An 18280-nucleotide genomic window follows, 5' to 3' on the forward strand; every position below is an offset into this window, starting at 1 on the left:
AGAGATGATTCAAAAGCTATGACGATATAAAAAATGGTTGAAGGAACTGGAATTTTCATCCTGGGGATTAATCATAACTGTCAAGAACTATAAGGAGCTAAGATTTTACCACATTTGCAAGCTGACAAGTTAGTCTGACACCGTTTTATGGATGCTGGTGGAAGACACAAGACTTAGAAACAGAGGACAGTTTATTACAGTGATCACAGTACCCAAATATGTGGCAGGTACTTAAGCTCCAATACCCACAGGGCAACACAAAAAAAGACCAGATGACACTTGTACACACACAGTTGATTGCGTTAGCGGAGAGAAACCCTGAGTTTAGGAAATCCCAATCCTATATAATAAAAGGGTAATATGCAAATCAACTGAATGGCAGAATAACAGGTCACTATGACACACACTGACCACCAGGAGGCAGATGCTCAATGCAGGAGCTTCCCCCGATGGTCAGTGCACTCCCATGGGGGAGCACCGCTCAGCCAGAAGCCAGGCTCATGGCTGGCAAGCAGCAGCGGTGGCAGGAGCCTCTCCTGCCTCCGCTGCAGGCAGGCAGTAAGGAGCTAGGGGTCACAGACTGCGAGAGGGATGTCTGACTGCCAGCTTAGGCCTGATTCCCAGGGGGAGTGGCCCTAAGCCAGCAGGTGGACATCCCCCGAGGGGTCCCAGACTGGGAGAGGATACAGGCTGGGCTGAGGGACCCACCCAGTGCACAATTTTCATGCACCAAGCCTCTAGTCTTTTATAATAGGCTGCAATCAAATCTTTCCCCTAGGGCAGTGGTCGGCAAACTGAGGCTCGCGAGCCACATGCGGCTCTTTGGCCCCTTGAGTGTGGCTCTTCCTAAGCCTTAGGAGTACCCTAATTAAATTAATAACAATGTACCTACCTATATAGTTTAGGTTTAAAAAATTTGGCTCTCAAAAGAAATTTCAATCATTGTACTGTTGATATTTAGCTCTGTTGACTAATGCGTTTGCCAACCACTGCCCTAGGGGAAGGGATATACTATCTCTAAACAAATGTGTTTGAAAGAACAAAATGCTATCTATGCCTCTCCTGGAAAGACCTGCAGAAAGAGGAAAGACCTCAAGGGTTGTCACGTTAAAGAGTAGTAGAACTCTGTTACTTAAGAAAAAAAAAAAAAACAATGGCCAACTGGTGAAAATTACTGAAAGATGCACAGATAATGAAATTGTTTATAAAAAAAACAGACCAATCTCAGAATGGGATGGACTCCTTCAGAAGCTAGACATGTGCAGGACGAAGTCAGGCAGCCATTTGTTGTGACTTGAGGAAGTAGTCGCATGCCAAAAAAGTACTGCATTTAATTTTACATTGAGCTTCTTCCAGCACTCCACTTCTCAGAAAATAGAAGGAAAGAAAGAAATGAAGTAACTAGGAAAAAATGCACAACAGAAGAGAAAAAAGGCTTCTTTCAAACTTTAAATACTTTACTGTCTGTCTTCTGATGCTCTATCTGTGTCCCAAGGGAATCCAGACATCTCTTTGATAAACTGGACACGGGGCCGCATCCATAGCCTTTATGAACTTCATGCTGTCATCTCCTTTGTCGGCCTCTTCAGTTAAAAAAGAAAAAAAGCTCAAAGTTCTATTTGAAAATAAAGAAAGTCTGGAGCTTTATTCTAGATGGATTATCCTAGGTGTTGAGAAACAGAATCTTTGCTAAGGAATTCTTTATACTTTACCTGGAAATACTTCTGGTAATCTAGATACTTAAACCAAAGTTTGGAAATATCTCAAAAGAAAATACATTGCTCATAGGAGTCTTTTAAAGAAACAAAACACATTTTTCAACCCCCCCCCCTTAAAACACACACACACACACACACACACACACACACACGAGAGAGAGAGAGAGAGAGAGAGAGAGAGAGAGAGAGAGAGAGAGAGAGAGAGGATTTAAAAATAACTATCCTGTCAATTAGAAAATGTACATTTTTCACTTCGTGGATTTATTAACTGCTCATGCTCTTTAAAGACAACTGCACACCACATATATAGATGATGCAACTATAACAAATAAGTGGAGACGAGACTGTGGGCATGCCATTTGACCTTTTTGCTTCTGTATTTTTTATATGTAAAGTGAGGGGGTTGAAATAGATGACAGCAGTGTTTCTTTCCAGCTTTTCAAACTCCAAAGGATCTAGGAAGACTTACCTTCTTTTCTTAAAAGCCGCCATAAATTTGGAGCTCTAGGGAGGGAGGTAACGGGCTTAGGAGAAAATAAGGATGGAAATTCCCTTTAAATGATGGTTTCAAAGGAATCTCTCTTATCCTAAAGCATAGGAACATCCATCAGGATACTGGGAGAGGCTGTGGGATGGAGGGATATAGAGTTTCTTATAATGCTTACAGTGGTTCTCAACCTGTGGGTCGCGACCTTTTTGGCGGTCGAACGACCCTTTCACAGGGGTCGCCTAAGACCATCCTGCATACCAGATATTTACATTATGATTCATAACAGTAGCAACATTGCAGTTATGAAGTAGCAACGAAAATAATTTTATGGTTGGGTCACAACATGAGGAACTATATTTAAAGGGCCAGAAGGTTGAGAACCACTGCTTTAGAACACGCCATGAGTGCAATTTATGTCAGGAAACTGGAAACAAAATTTTCACTCTATATTAAGTCCCACAGGGAATCCTATTCTTACCCAAAAAAATAATAATAATAACTTTGGAACAGGCCCCACACTGGCTGGTGTGATGGGCCCTGTAGGATGGGGAGGCCTTGCTTCTGAAGAGGTAGACATCTATCTGAAAATAATTCATTTATTCTTTTAAGAAACAGGAGATACAAAGTTAACCAGGCCCTTCTTTTGCATCTCAAGTAACCTCTTCTGACACAGGCCAGCTTGCTCCCAGATTGCATATGCACATATAGTGATTTGGGTACTTTTTCTGGAGATCATGGCCCTACTCTACAACTTTGTGATTAATCAATAATTGAGATACTCCTCTTGTATCAGTAGACACACATCTCAGATGTCACAGATCATGTCTCACAATTTACTCAATACTTTGGGGCTTAAAGTTGTTTTTTTTATAATTGTGTTTCAGTATATTCTACATGTCAATTCTGAAAGTCGACATCTTGAAACTACAAAGTTTTTAAAAAATGATTTATGGTGGACAAGCAAAATTTCTCATCACATCAAATTTATCAATATACTTACAACATAAAAGCCTCAGTGTTTCAATAAAAGATGGTGTAATGAGTCTAATAAAAAAGGAACTCGAATGCATTTTTTTTCTTATGTATTTATAAGCATCTACTCTAACTTCTGCCTCTTAAAACTGTTGCTTATTTTGTTTCAGCTTTAACCCTTAGAAATAGCGAGAGAATGATCTGGCTTGGAATGTTCATTAGTTTAACAGCAGGAGTCAAGTTAATCTCTTTCACACCCCGTGTTAGACTTACTTTACTCAGTATTTAAAAAGCTCTCTTGGAGGGAGCACTGTTGACCTAGAACTTGGGGTCTCTTAGGGGCATAAACCAGTCAGGACTCAGACTGAGAAGGAGTTTGCCACATTTTTCTGAATCAAAAGGCAGCTGTCTTCTAGAGTAACCTTGGGAAAGTACTTTTTTTTCATCCTGGGTTGCAGATATAAACGGTAGAGGGCAGCTGCACTCGTTATAAATATCTCGTAAGGTAGGCAAAATGCTGTACTGTAACCCCTGTAGCCAGAAAGCTAGGACAGAGACGGCTTATGTGACCTTTCCAGAATATTCTGTTCACCCCAAGAAGCCCTGAGTAATTAAAACAGTGTTAGCACTTCACACGGGAGGGATCAATTTACTCTGAATAGCCCAACGCCTTTTCTCACTTGTTATGGTACTCTGGCTCTGGACAGAGACCCAGTGAGGGGAGGTTGAACAAGGAGCGGTAATCTGAGAAGGAAAAACAAAAATAGAGTGGGGAATAAAGGGAGGAAAGAAAGAAGAGCAGGCTGTGGGAGGCCCTGTGGCACTTGCTGGCAGTCCTGTGCTCAAAAGCCTCATAGAGGGCAGGTGGCTATTTCAGTCTGTTCCCATTACAGACGTGGATTCTAGTGTTGCTCTGAGGAAGGGTGGAAACTGAAATTGACAACCACGCTTCGCATCATGTTCTTTCTCATGAATCTACAGTGACTCCTACACTTTATTTTGCCTTTTAGGACCCTCTGATGCTCAGCTCCACTTTATCCTCCCCACGTGAGCTCCAGCTACGCCTCCGACCATGTTCTCTAGCGAGGCTGTAAGCCCCATACCTACACCTCCTTTTCCTTATTTGGTTTTACCTCCTCTCTTCCTTTGCACATATCTAAAACACCTCCATCTCTGAGGTCAAGATATAATTTCTTTCAAAATAATGACAACTTACATTGGCATAAAGCTTTATACCAAACACTTAAATATATACTATCATAGCCGAGCCATAGTCTCCCGCATCATTTCCTTGCCTATCTTAGCCTACATCCATCTCTCCCATATTCTAGCTCCTAAAGCATTTGTTCACTGACCTAATTCTACTAGAATCAACCTCTAGGGATGGGAGGCTGTAGTAATCTACATTTTCACCAAGCTCCCCAGGAGAAACTGAGGAGTGACCTAAGGAGGCAGAATGTGACTGTTGCCATTTACTTGATATTTTTCCATATGATTTCTACATTTTTTTACCATGACAATGTACAACTTGTATAACAAAAATTAGTTTGTGGAGTAGATATAATTCCCAGATGATTCTAATGATATGACAACCATAGGTCTATTTTAATCATTTGAACAGTGATTCAGGCACATACCTTCTTTCATGTTTTAGCTCTTCAACAAGGTAGAGAGGTACTCGAGACCAAGAACTAACCCTCTGCTTTCTCTCTCTCTCCAGTGCTAGAAATGCCAGGCTCAAAGCAGGTGCTCAGTAAATACGTGAATGGGTTTGATTAGACCCTTATTAAATAAGAAAAAATTTAATAAGGACATACATGGCATGGCACATTTGAAGAAAAAAAAAGAAAACGTTATAATTAGTGGGCTAAGGAACTACGTATTAAGACACCAAAAATACTAAGGTGGCTTAATAAACCACAGGATGACCACACATCAGCATCAGGGTTTTGCTTTAGATCTAGAAGCAAAGGCTCTTCGAAGGCATCACTAAGCTTTTAGCACATAGAAACCCACAAGGTGGTTCGCTCTTTTTCATTGGACTCATTCTTGAAGTAATGTGTTCAATTATAAATTCTACAGCAAAAGAAGAAATTTGAGTAGTTGGAGAGAGATAAGAAAAGAATCAAAACTCTCCTACATTCCTGATGGGAATGTGAAATGATGCAGCCACTGTGAGAAATAGTCTCACGGTTCTTCAAAAAGTTAAACATAGAGTTAGCACATCACCCAGCAAATCCACTCCTAGCAATAGACACGAGAATTGAAAATACATATCCATACAGAAACTTTTGCACAAATGTTCATAACAGCATTCTTTACACTAGCCAATAAATAAACAGGATAGCCAATGAGTAAACAAAATGTGGTATAGCCAAACAATGGAATATTATTTGGCCATACAGAGGAATGAAATACTGAGCATGCTACAACATAAATGAACTTACCTTGAAAACATGCTAGTGAAAGAAACCAGACATAAAAGGCCACATATTCTACAACTTCATTTGTATGAAATATCCAGATTTGGCAAATCCATGGAGACAGAAAGTGGATTAGAGATTGCCACAGGCTGAGGGGAAGGGGGATGTGACTGCTACTAGATATAGAATTCTGGAATTAGTGGTGATAATTGCACAATTCTAGAATATACTAAAAGTCCTGAATTGTATACTATAAATTTTTAAAAATTGATTTTTAGAAAGGGGGGAGGGGGAGAGAGAGAGAGAGAAAGAAAGACATCAGTTATCTCCCATATGTGCCTAGACTAGGGATCCAACCTGCAACCTAGGTATGTGCCCTGACTAGGTATGAACCCATGACCTTCTGGTACATGGGATGATGCTCCACCCAACTGAGCCACACTGGCCAGGGTCTGAATTGTAGACTTTAAAAAGGTAAATGTATGATATGCAAATTATATTTCAATAAAGCTATTTTATTTAAGTAAAGGAAGAAAATCAAGGGGACATGGGGAGGGAGAAATCTAGGCAGCAGGATCCCCAGAGAATGTTTTGAAAGAAAGGAAACAAGAAAGCAGTTTTACTAAGGGCTGCCTTTTTAGGCATAATTATCTTTTTAAATTTTTTTATTTAAAAAATGATGGCTAGCTAAGGAGAAAATTAAAAGACATAGACTATAAATACAGCCTGAGGGGGTTTTCTCACCAAGGGAAGTCAGAATAAGAGGTTTTTACATCTCTCTTTTTGGTGGAATTAAATAGTGCTTAAATAGGTTTTATAGGTACAAGATCATTTGTAGGAGCCTTTCCTTAAAGGGCAGAGGGATGAATCAGATGACCTTTCATGGTCTTTGCTCTTTCTCTCGCCCTCAGAACACTCAAACACTCAGCGTTGGATATACCGCATGGCCTCCAGGCGCGTAGTCTCGGAGAAATAAAAGGGGAGACACTTCTGTGCCTTGAAAAGTTTTATTTGGTTTCTATATTCAGTCATAAACACACAATTCTCTTGAGACTGTCAAAGTCTCCTCCTCTAAACACTTAACTTTTTATTTTAAAAAAGCACACACAAACACAACTTCAAGCTGCACTTCTAACCTATTATTTCAGCTGTTTGTGTAAAGAAAGTAAATTCAGGTTATGTATAGCTACCTCTACTCTATACATGTCATTAATATGAATACATAGAATGTACCTGGCCTGGTAAATAGTTTTAAACCTCTATAAGCCTTTGAACTCAGTTTTATTTTAAAAATAAAATATCATCCTCACTCTAGTTTCCCAGAATGAAACCATGTCTTCTCAGCCCTCCCATGGCCTCCCCATACTCCTTGCTTTAGGAAAAAACAAGTACCTGCTTTTGGTCCACTCAGCATAACCTTCCTCACTCTCTGCCTGGGACCCAGATTCCCATGAAAATAAAATAACGTGAGGGACACGATTAAAGCAAGGAAATCTCTTCTTGGCCCTGTCACCAGATTCAGGGTCCGACCCTTTCTAGTCTTTATTCTCTGATCAGGTTGGATAGCGCTTCATTTTATGGCAAAGTTTATGTCAGCGTCGATGCTCTCGGTTTCACCATCCCACCCGTGACAACATCCATTCATTGAGTAAACACAGAAATGGAAACCTTTCTATTTTGGGTGAGTAACTTAAGTCTCCATTTCCAATATGCTCAAATGTCTTAACCCAACAGCATGTTTACTGAGTAATGGGTTGTGGTCTTAGGACCAGATGTCACTAAAACTTGATTATTTGTTGAGAACATTGATGATAGAGAGTTCCTTGCCAAGACATGAAGCAGTTCCCCTCCTCATAGGGGGTCCTGCTCCCGCCCTGCTAAGCTAGGGCATGGTCAAACTGCCCTTTCTCCAGGCCTTCAAGTCCGTCAGCCCAGGTCGAGGTTGGCATGCTCCGATATGGGTCCAGAAGAATCCGGAAGCACCTGACGATGAGGACGCCCAAGAAAATAAACAGCAAAATCACAAAAGCAAACGTGGTTTTTTGCTCCAGAGACATGCTAGAATCTGACAACGAGTTCCCGAAGGGCACTGGGGGCGAAGGGACGGGCTGTCCTCCATCCATCATCCAGGGAAGCCAGAGCGCAGGATCGCCCAGTGTCCTCTCCTTCCATTGTCAGTCTGCTGAGATCATGGTGCTTGCACCTTGGAGAGGCTGAGTTCTCTGCAGGAAGAAAGAAAGAGGGGGGAAAGGAAATAGCTAACAAAGAGCAACTTTATTTCTAGTCTCACAATCATGTTATTCAGAGAGAAGAAGGAATCTCTAAGTGTTTTCACTGGAGATCCCTAATTCTCTATAATTATACAGAGGAATATTTTACTCTTGTATGAAATTACCACATTGTCCCCAGAGGAGCCACGTGGGGCCAGGAGGGATGGGCAGGGAAGGTAACCAGAGCACAGAAAAGGAGAAATGTGGACCTCAAGGTGTGCTTGCCAACTTGATATCCAAACCCAGCCTCCATGCCAAGTCTCATCTAGATTCTCTCCAATAAAATTATTCTTACATCCTCCCTATAATGATACCATTGATTGAACACCATGCATTAGCCAACCTACTATAAGCACCATGAAAGCAGAGACCTCTACAGCCTCAGTGAAAGGAAACTGAGCCTAGAAAAGGGGCTTGCCCTGGCCAGTGTGGCTCAGCAGTTAGAGCATTGGCCTATGCACCAAAGGGTCGCAGGTTTGATTCCCAGTCAAGGGGATGCAGCTTGGTTGCAGGTTTGATCCCTGGCTCCAGTTGAGGTATGTGTGGGAGACAACCAATTAATGTCTCTCTCATATCAATGTGTGTGTTGTTGTTTTTTTCTCTCTCTCTCCTCCCTTCCTTCCTTCTACTCTCTCTAAAAATTAATGTAAAAAATATCCTCAGGCGAGGGTTGACAAGAAAAGAAAAGAAAAGAAAAGAAAAGAAAAGAAAAGAAAAGAAAAGAAAAGAAAAGAAAAGAAAAGAAAAGAAAAGAAAAGAAAAGAAAGGAAAAGAAAAGAAAGGAAAAGGAAAGAAAGGACAAGGAAAAGGGAAGGGAAGGGAAGGGAAGGGAAGGGAAGGGAAGGGAAGGGAAGGAAAGGAAAGGAAAGGAAAGGAAAGGAAAGGAAAGGAAAGGAAAGGAAAGGAAAGGAAAGGAAAGGAAAGGAAAGGAAAGGGGCTTAATGTAGAAACTCTCTCAGGGAGCATCAGGTCCTGGGCTCTAGCCTCTGGCCTCAACTTTATTACTAAACTAGAGGCCCCGTGCATGAATTCATGCACCAGTGGGGTCCTCAGCCTGGCCTGCAGGATGGGGCTGAAACCTGCTCTCCAACAACTCCTGAGGGGTCCCGGATTGCAAGAGGGTATATGATCCCATTGGTGCATGATCGGGGCCAGAGAGGGACTCAGGAGGCTGGCCAGCCAGGAAAGGACTACAGGAGGGCTCCAGGGCGTGTCTGGCCCATCTCGCTCAGTCCTGATCGGCCGGACCCCAGCAGCAAGCTAACCTACCTGTCAGAGTGTCTGCCCCCTGGTTGTCAGTGCACATCATAGTGAGCGGTTGAGTGGTTTGAGCATATCATTAGCATATTACGCTTTTAGTATATCGGATAAGTGTGGGACCTTGGAGAGGTCAATAAACTGTAAAGATGGAAGAAGTGCCTGTGTACCTCCTATTGCTATAATGACAATGAATGCCTTTGAAAAGTACACAGAGAAGAACAACGAAGTGTTGCTTCACTCAGGACATGACTAAGAGCTGCGGTGCTTCTTCACTTTCTCCTGCCTGAGCCAAGAGAGAAAGGAGGCATCTCAGACTTCCTGCTTTTCTCTGCAGAAAGCCCAGGCCAGGTTCAATACCCGACCCTGGGAAGCACTCAGAGAACTGAGCTAGGAAAAAGGAGTTGATTGACTGCATTCTTGTTAAAGCTTACAGTGGCTTCCTACTGTTTAAGGCAATCTGGTGGAGAGAAAAAGTAGGACATTTTACTGGTGGGAAAAAATTAAGGATTATGGGTATTGCTGTTTGTCTTTCAAGACAAATTGAAGTGTGCACAAAGACCACTAAAAGCTCCAGATATTGAACTCAATCTATGTAACTCAAACCGTGTAAAGAAGAGCATCTATATTACACATTGCTATATAGAAAAATCATATGATGCATTTATTAATAAATCTGTCTATTGGAATAATTACATAGCAGAGTAGTCAGGTATGAAAATTAACATGGATTCAAAAAATCATGCTCAATGAAAATAAGCAACCAAATAAAACTATAAATTATGACCTAAGGCATTAATGCTGTATTTCTTCAGCTAACTTATAATCATCACACTGAAGTATGGCTGTAGTTATCACAGCAGTTTGCATGAATGTTGACACTTCACAGTTAATAAAATCACAGTTTTAAAAACCAGCTTATAAAGGGAATGACAAGCAGTAAGTGGGAGGAAGGAGTTACCAGTTTGGGGGAAAAGAATATTTTGCAGTTCCATGACTGAATTTTTTAAAAAATTCAGACCGAAATAGTTGCAATGGATTCATTTATGCTTCATTTTTATTTTGAAGTAAGACTGGGATAAAATTTGACTGTATTTTTTTAAAGATAAGCTCCTTAGGACTATAGAGGATGTTCATGGGTTGGGCTTGGTTTGGGTTTGCTTGGGTGCTAATCGCTAGGTAACTGGGGCTGTGGGGAGCGGGCAGGACATGTGGCCAGAGTTTCCAATGCAGCTCCCCTTACTGCTCTGACTGGGGCCGCCTGGACCCTCCAAAGTGCCCAGGCTGGGCTTACTCATCCCCAATGCAAAAGTCTCCCAGGGCGGGGTCAGAAGAAAGCCATGTAGTGGCAGAAGAGTAGATGTCCTTGCCATGTTCCCTCTTGCCTTTTCCTGTCCTTCTGAGGGTCCCCACACTTCCACCCCTGCCCTCCCGCCCACATACTAGGTCCCAGTCTAGGTCCATTTCCCCAAATGAGGGCAGAGTCCTTCTTTGTCTATTCCCAACACAGGTTTGCATTTTCAGAAAATCCCTTATGAAAACACAACATAAACCAAAAAGGAAATATAGAAAAGTTAAGATCATTAACTGTACATCAGAGGTAGGGAACCTTTTTTCTGCCAAGGGCCGTCTGGATATTTATAACATCATTCACGGTTCATACAAAATTATCAACTTGAAAATTAACCTGCTGTATTTGGTCAAACATTTCATTAACTCACCCCTACTGCCTTGGCAAGGCCAGACCAAATGATTCCATGGGCCTTACGGGCTGGACGTTCCCCACCCCTGGATAAATGTACAATATAGATTCCTAGATTTGTGGAAATTCAAAGCAAAGAATGGGGTATAGGGCCTTTTGAGCCTGTGATAATTATTCCCTATCCATGGGCTGGCTGACCAGGATAGCAATACCTTGTTCAGCCCTCCCTTCCCACCGTGCACCTCCGCCTGATAAGAGCCATGTTGACACCCAGGTGCAGTTTTCCCCAGCGTTGTCCTTAGCACAAGGCAAATGCCAAATTCTTTTCTCCTATCGCAACATCTCATACTTCCTAGGCTTTCCCCACAACTCAGGTTTTAGAGCTGATACGCTATTCATTTGGGGTCTTCAGTGATGGACAACCATCCCAGGAAGCCCCAGCAAATAACCTCATCATCTGATTCCGATTAGAATGATTTAAGAATCAGTTTTAATTTGCAGTTTTACCACCTTATTCTGATGAAAAGGCTGATGCGAGGATATGCTTAACCCTCTTCGCAGCCAGATTATGTGTTTTGACGATTCTATAGTTCTTTATACATTGCAAGCCTCTTCCCTCCCAGGAAACTGTGGTGCCCAAGTCCCTATTAAAATTACTTCATTTGGTCAAACCACTAAAGGATATTAAATTGGAATAGTTTACCAAGGAAAGTGACACATTAGTACCGTAGGCATTTGTCTATGAAAGCTTTCCTACCTGAAGGATGGGGAAATGTGGTTGATAAAAGGGGATTGAAGGGAGATCTGGCTGGGAGTGAGGCTGCTGGAGAGGACCGGGGGGAGCAGGTGACCCAGCAGGAGAGCCCTGGGGAGTGGAGATGATGGGCACAGATGAGAAAATAGGAAATGGTTTAAAGGGATTTGGGGACACAGAGATCTGGAAAGAAATGCCAGCTATTTCATAGTTTTGCCCAGCTCTGATTGAGATCCTTGGAAGAGCCTGCTTTTCTTTTAAAATCCCACAATCAGCTAATCAATAATTTACAATTTTGGAAAGTTCAACAGCATGTTTTAAGTTAAAGGAAACATCATCAGATATAATAAGATGCACAAAAAGAACTACATGTAACCACAGTACAAAAATATTAAAAGAAACACACACGTGCATTTAAAAAATGTCCATCTTAGACTAAAATGTCCCTTTCGGTACAAACGGTTCTTAGGAAATGTTCACAATTGCTTTTAGCGGAATAATGAAATCTTTTTTTAGATAAATAGTGAAATCTGGGCGAGTAAATTACTGCCGGAGATTCTGACACAACCCTCCTGTGTTAATAATAACAAAGGCAGTTATTTTCAGGAGAAGAAGGAGCAGTTACTTGCAGCAGCACTTCAATCCTGACTGCCTTCCGCCTCCTGCAGTACCTCCGTGTCTTTCCTTTGCTAATCCATTTGTGTGTGCTCGGGAAATAAAGTCTAATTTTAATACCGGACCAATGAAACCTTAATTAAAACATGCCATTTAAAAAAAAATCCTATAATATATCTCTTTTCTCAAGTCAGGCTCCCCGGACCCTGATATTCACGAAGTGTAAAAATACCTTGAATTACTTACAAAGACCCATGTGAGCAGTACGCTTAGCCACAGCCGTTCTCACTATTAGCCACGCGCTTCAGGGTAATTTGCAAAGAGGCTCTCTCTCCTTCCCATCCTTCCTCCATCCCACATCAGGATTCATCTTTCTGTGCTCAGATCTTACCTCTCCTCCCGTCAGAAAACCTCTGTCCTGCAATGGCCAAGACCCGAACCCTCCCATTAACCCCCTTTTGGACCTGATACCGCTGTTTTCCGGATCACAAATCAGGTCATATCCTGACAATAGAATTGTTCTAAGATATTAATATATTTTCACAATAAAAAAAAAAAAGGAGCCAACATCAAACCACATTTGGCTCTGAGTGAAATGACCATCGTATTGATAAGAACAAACCGACATGTAATCGAATCTGCAGACACCTGGGGTGAAAGCCTCACAAGGCCTGCTCTGCAGCTTCACCCAGCACCTGCTGCTGCTGGAGCACCTCCGGCTTCCCACCTGTGAGCTTCCAGTCGTGCTGCTCTCCTCGCCCTGCTCCCACCTGTGGGCCTCTCCTCTTCCCCCAGGGGCCGCACCGAACACCACCTCCCCAGTGGGACCTACACCTGCCCCTTCGCCAAAGGGAACGTGCTTTTGCTCCGCCTCCAGGAGCACTTCACCTGCGTCTCTGCGGCAGCACCTGTTACAGGACATCTCCACGGGGTTCATCTCCTTCCCCTTCGTCAACAACAGGCTCCTTGGGGAATTCTTGCTGTTCTGGGATCTTTGCCTCTTTCAATAGAGACTGACTCAAACCTCTAGCCCCTAACAGTCCAGGGAACTGGATTCAAACTTCAGGGTCCGGCTGACACAGACAGGGGGTAAAAATAAGATGTCAGACCACTGTGTTTGAAATAGAGGTTGTTTCCAAGAATCACAGATAGTCTGAGTCACAATGGCCCTTTAATAGTCACAGATCTCATGATTTGAAAAGCAGTTATTCGGCCCTGTAAGTCTTCCTTGGCCTCAATGCTGATCGGTGGGGTCCAGAGTATAAAAATCAAGTGGAGATAAGCAGGTTCCCTCTATGAAAGGGGTTAGCCCTTTCTACCCTGATCTGCTTCTCCGGTCTGGAAGGGCAGTCATTTAAAATACCCTGAGTGCAAATGTCTTGCATGGAAACGATAAATGTCAACATGTACCTTCTCAAGCTGGGGCCTTCCTTTGGCCATTTCATTTCACTAGCATCTCATGAAACAATGTCACAGTAAGGAAACATTTGATCTGAAGAAAATATATCCTTAAAGCAATGACATGTTTCTTTTCATTTTTGAAGTGACAGCAGTAGGATCGTTAAGTGCATTTGGCAAACACGCGGGCATTTCATTCCGCCGTCTCACTTTTGTGGTCATGGGCCGAGTGCCCGCCCTCCTGCGGTCGGTTGCAATAACAGTGGCGGCAGATGCAGCGCATGTGCAGCCCTGCCTGGCATAGTGAGTGGTCAGTAAACAGGCGAAGACAAATGAGTGTATTCTCTTTAGGCCATTTTTGTGCAAAACAAGATTTATTTCTGACTTCTGTTATGCAAGTAAGCACACAAAGCAAGAGAGATTCTAAGTAAATTGCCCCAAATAAAAAGAAACATCCGTTACCAAGAGAGCAGCATCCCCTAAGGATGCTGCATCGCAAGTTTCTCTCTGGTACGTTGGAGCGAGTAGAAAGTCGTCATCTCTCGCCCGCTACTGGCATGCAGGGTGCAGTTAAGATACGCTGTCTGTATTTAAGTACTCCTCAACCACACAATTGCTGTTCCTGCTTTTTTAAAACTTCTAGGCCAGAAACCTAGTTATGTGACTTGACACGTTTTCAAAAGTAGGTGTAAAAACAGTTCGCCCATTGAGCAAGAACACTCGCAGGCTTGTCCAGTTTACTTCCACATGTGTCAGACAGGACGCTTTGTCCTGCAAAGACACCCCGTGTGCCCTATTTATGTTTACCCAGCAGACTAGCGAGCCCAGTCTTGGGCTGCCACGGGAAGGGAACTGACTAGGTGAGCAGGACTGGATCTGCAACAGCTGGCAGACAGCCTTTCTCAAAGTGCGGCATTATTCTGCCACAGTTCTGAAGCTCACTGTTGAAATGTTAACGTGGCTTTCAGTGATTAAAATAATACATGTCCTGAGACTGATGCTCAATAGAATTATTCTCTACTTTCGGAGCTAAAGGAAGCCTCGGCTGCATGGCCGTTTACATAACTGGCGCCTCAGGAAGTCCACCCCCTCCACTCCCCACCCTCCCACAAGACGTGTGAGCATCCCAGTCAACGCCATTGTACCTCTTTCCCCACAAAATCCACCTCATCATCTAAGCAACCAAATCACTTATAAGCAAATGAATCTTGCAGATATCTATGACTCTTGCAGAAATTCTGTGTGTGAGCCCTGTGAACAGTAACTTGCATTCCAGGAGATACACACAAAGCTGCAAAATGTTTCCTATAAATTCAAGCAATGCGTGGCCCTCTTGGTGACCAGCCAAGAACTTCCGGGAAAGATTTCCTGGCTCTTTCCAGGTACTTCGTGCATTTTAAACACCCCCTTTTTTGACTCACATAAATACATGGCAACTTCCATATTCCTCTTTTTCCAAATACAGCTCCCCTGTTCCAATACAATAGCCCTGGTGCTTTCGAATCCACAGGACGGCTAAGAGTAAATATTATTTTACACGCTCAGATAACAGACCCAAAGCTACTAGGAAGCCCATAAACGCAGATCTTAAAGACATGTGAATGTGGTCAGCTACAAATGTCAACAGGCAGTTTCGGAACTGTTGCCAGCCCCCACTGCTGCATGGGGAGGTCCGGTCCCTCTGGCCGGCCAGGCCGTCTGTCTCTGCAAAGTCAGCCTGCAGACAGGTCGGCCTGGGTTCCGGAGTGGACCCTGCCGGTCCCGGACTTGTCAGCTCTGAGTCAGCAGGAGACTTTTCTCTTCAGCCTGAGCCCTACCCTCAGCTTTACTTCTTCCCTAGCTTCCTCTTCTTCCTGACATCTGCTTGAAGAGTCTTAAAGGGACAGAAGGGCAAGGCTGCAGCCTAGCTGAGAACATCAGGAAAATACCACCCGGTCTCAGTCAGTAACTGGGGGTCGCAAAAGGCACCCTTAGCAAGCTGGGACTTTTAGCTTCAAGCAACAAACATTACTATGCTGCCCCGTTTTCCTTACGTTTCCGAGTGAAAAGGAGTGCCTGCTGATACGCGAAGGGCTAAGGCTGCACCCTGCTCATCACCCGGGGACACTGGGGACCGTCAGCACTGTCGTTACGAGTTGTTGAGTTGCGATCCTTTGTAAACAAATTAAAACATCCCCATTGCATTTTGGAAGGCAGGATATTTGAGGTAAAAGGGAAAAAAATACTGTCATGGCCAAATAGCTTTCAAGAATAAAATTTACTGCAGCTTACCCGAGAAATAAGTCTGTTTTACTGCTCCTTTATCCAGTGTCAGTAGCATTATAAACTTAAGCATGCTTTTAAAAGAAAGGCATCATGACATTTCACCGCCTCCCCCACATTAACTTCACCTAGCAGCTGTTTAATTACACTTTATCTGACAGCGAGCTCTGAATTCAGAACTGAGATCCAAAGGGCATCTATGCAATTATTGCTCATGCACAAATTGTAAAGTTAGAGAGAAACGTATAACTAGCCTGTCACAGACACAGCTTCGGTCAGGTACCTGAGTCTGGCTGCACCGACACTTGATCCATTTCCTGGTGGAACAGTTACAGGTAGTTACAAGCTTCTTTAGTTTCCATTCTCCCGACCAGGCTGCGTTAAAGCAGGAGACAGTGGGAGCCGCGCGCAGCTGGTGGCACACCCCAGATCTAAAGCTGTTGTTTCAGGCTTAGAAACTTCCCATTCAAAGCCTCGAGTTAAAGGAGCATCGTCTTTCTGGGTGAGGCATCATTAGCGGCCAACACGGCTGCTTCTCTGAGGCGAGCCACGATTTCAGTTCTGCCTCAGCAACTCCTCCGAGGATTCTGCTTCAGTGAGTAGAGGCAGTATCCTAGCAGTGTGTCTGAAATCATCCCCAAGAAAGCATTAACATTCAAAAGGAGTACGGGGGCGGAGGGGGAGCATCACAGGGCATTCCCATACCTTTTCAAAATCAAAGCCATAAATCTACCGGGGTTCTGCTCTTCCCTATTGATTGTGGACACTGCCCCTCTTTGGGGATGTCAGTGAGCACCTTGCAGCCACCAGCCTCCATATTGATTATGGCTTATGACCTTCAGGCCAACTTAATGAATGGGAAGACTTCTAGGGAAGGGCATCAACTTAGCATTTGGGAGTTGAAGAAAAAAAGTCTCCTTTTCCTAAAGAAAATGAAACTGGCCTTTCAGAAAAGCAGCAATTAGGGGAAGCAACAAGAACAATTAAAAAAGAACAAAATCATATCTTCACCACCTGTTTGTAAATTTGCCAGGCTGTAGGTTGCCTGTCCAGTGTCTCCTTGGTTCAACCTGCATAATTGTGACCTTGGAGGTTCCCCACCCCACACAGGCCATCTGAGACCACTTGATGAATAAAGATAGACCTTGGTTGAGAGAAAGTTGTTCCAATTCTGCAGATAGTAGTTACATGGTGCAATACTTAAACTATTTTCCTTGGGTAGAGTGCCTAAGTAAATTTAGAAAATATTTTAGGATAAAATTTATCTTTTTATAAAAAGTGCTCCTCTGGGAAGAATTCAGCATAATCCTTAAGTTGGAACATCCTTGTTTTGTGGCAACTCACCACTTTCTTTGTTGAGGTGGAAGTGTAGTTAGCGACAACACCACCCACCAATGATGGGGTACATGATACTTAAAGCTAACTCCGACTCTGGGCTCTGCTGTCTCTTCAGCTGGTGTGAGACAAAGGCCATTGCCCAGCAGCATTAGGGGACTGGAACACAGCTCATTTTCTAAGAAGGAAAAACCCCTGTGCTGGCAACAGAAAACAATCTTAGACAGGCCTCAGACCCAAGAAAATTCAAATACTGAATGTTAGGCTTTAAAATCAGAATCTAATACCTAATATTAGACTCTTACCTCAAAGGACATGAAGGTCTTTTCCCCATTTATGTTTTCTGGATTTTTTAAAAATATGTATTTTTGTTGACTTCAGAGATGAAGGGAGAGGGAGAGAGAGATAGAAACATCAATGATGAGAGAGAATCATTGATCAGTTGCCTCCTGCATGCCCTACACTAGGGATTGAGCCTTAACACATTAAGCACCCAGCCTGTTTGTCTTCCGGACAGAAAGTATAGCGTGAGTCACCGGTGATTGACATGGGGCTTAACGTGTTAACTTGAGCGTGTGCTCTGACTGGAAAGCAAACTGTGACCTCCTGGTTCATAGGTCAATGCTCAACCACTGAGCCACACCCACCAGGCTGTTTTCTGGATTTTTAACTGAGTTTCCTTTCCAATTAGTTTTGCTTACTGTATTTTCACACACACACACACACACACACACACACACACACACACACACAATACAATGGGACAAATAAAATCCGACAGAGCAGTATCATTTAATACTAACTGGCATCCCCTGTGCTTCTCCGCAGACGGTGCTGGTAGGTGGAAGACCCTGTCTCGGTAATGCCTACAGAGTGAGGTTCAGGGAACACTCTGACCCCACTCTCCCTTATATACTTATCACTCCATGTGGCCAGAAAGCACTCCAGTTAGGAACAACTGACCCTGCCCAGGAGGCCTCCTCAGATACTGTTTTAGCCCATAGACTCAGAGAGGTGGAAGGGAACATGAGCGGGCTGTGGCTGTCCTCTAGCTACTCTGCAGGCTGAAGCCATCCCAGAGAGA

General features: G+C 43.3%; 1 protein-coding gene across 1 annotated transcript; it reads right to left on the bottom strand.

Moving 5' to 3' along the window:
• Positions 1–6396: 6396 nt before the first annotated feature.
• Positions 6397–16660, bottom strand: CTXN3 (cortexin 3). Its single transcript, XM_059693724.1, has 2 exons — positions 16145–16660; positions 6397–7825 (listed from the first exon to the last, which is right to left on the bottom strand). The coding sequence occupies exon 2, from the start codon at positions 7727–7729 to the stop codon at positions 7481–7483; it is 249 nt and encodes an 82-aa protein (XP_059549707.1). The 5' UTR covers positions 7730–7825; positions 16145–16660; the 3' UTR covers positions 6397–7480.
• Positions 16661–18280: the final 1620 nt, after the last annotated feature.

Source organism: Myotis daubentonii, chromosome 4, assembly GCF_963259705.1.
Source record: "Myotis daubentonii chromosome 4, mMyoDau2.1, whole genome shotgun sequence".
Classification (NCBI taxonomy): domain Eukaryota; kingdom Metazoa; phylum Chordata; class Mammalia; order Chiroptera; family Vespertilionidae; genus Myotis; species Myotis daubentonii.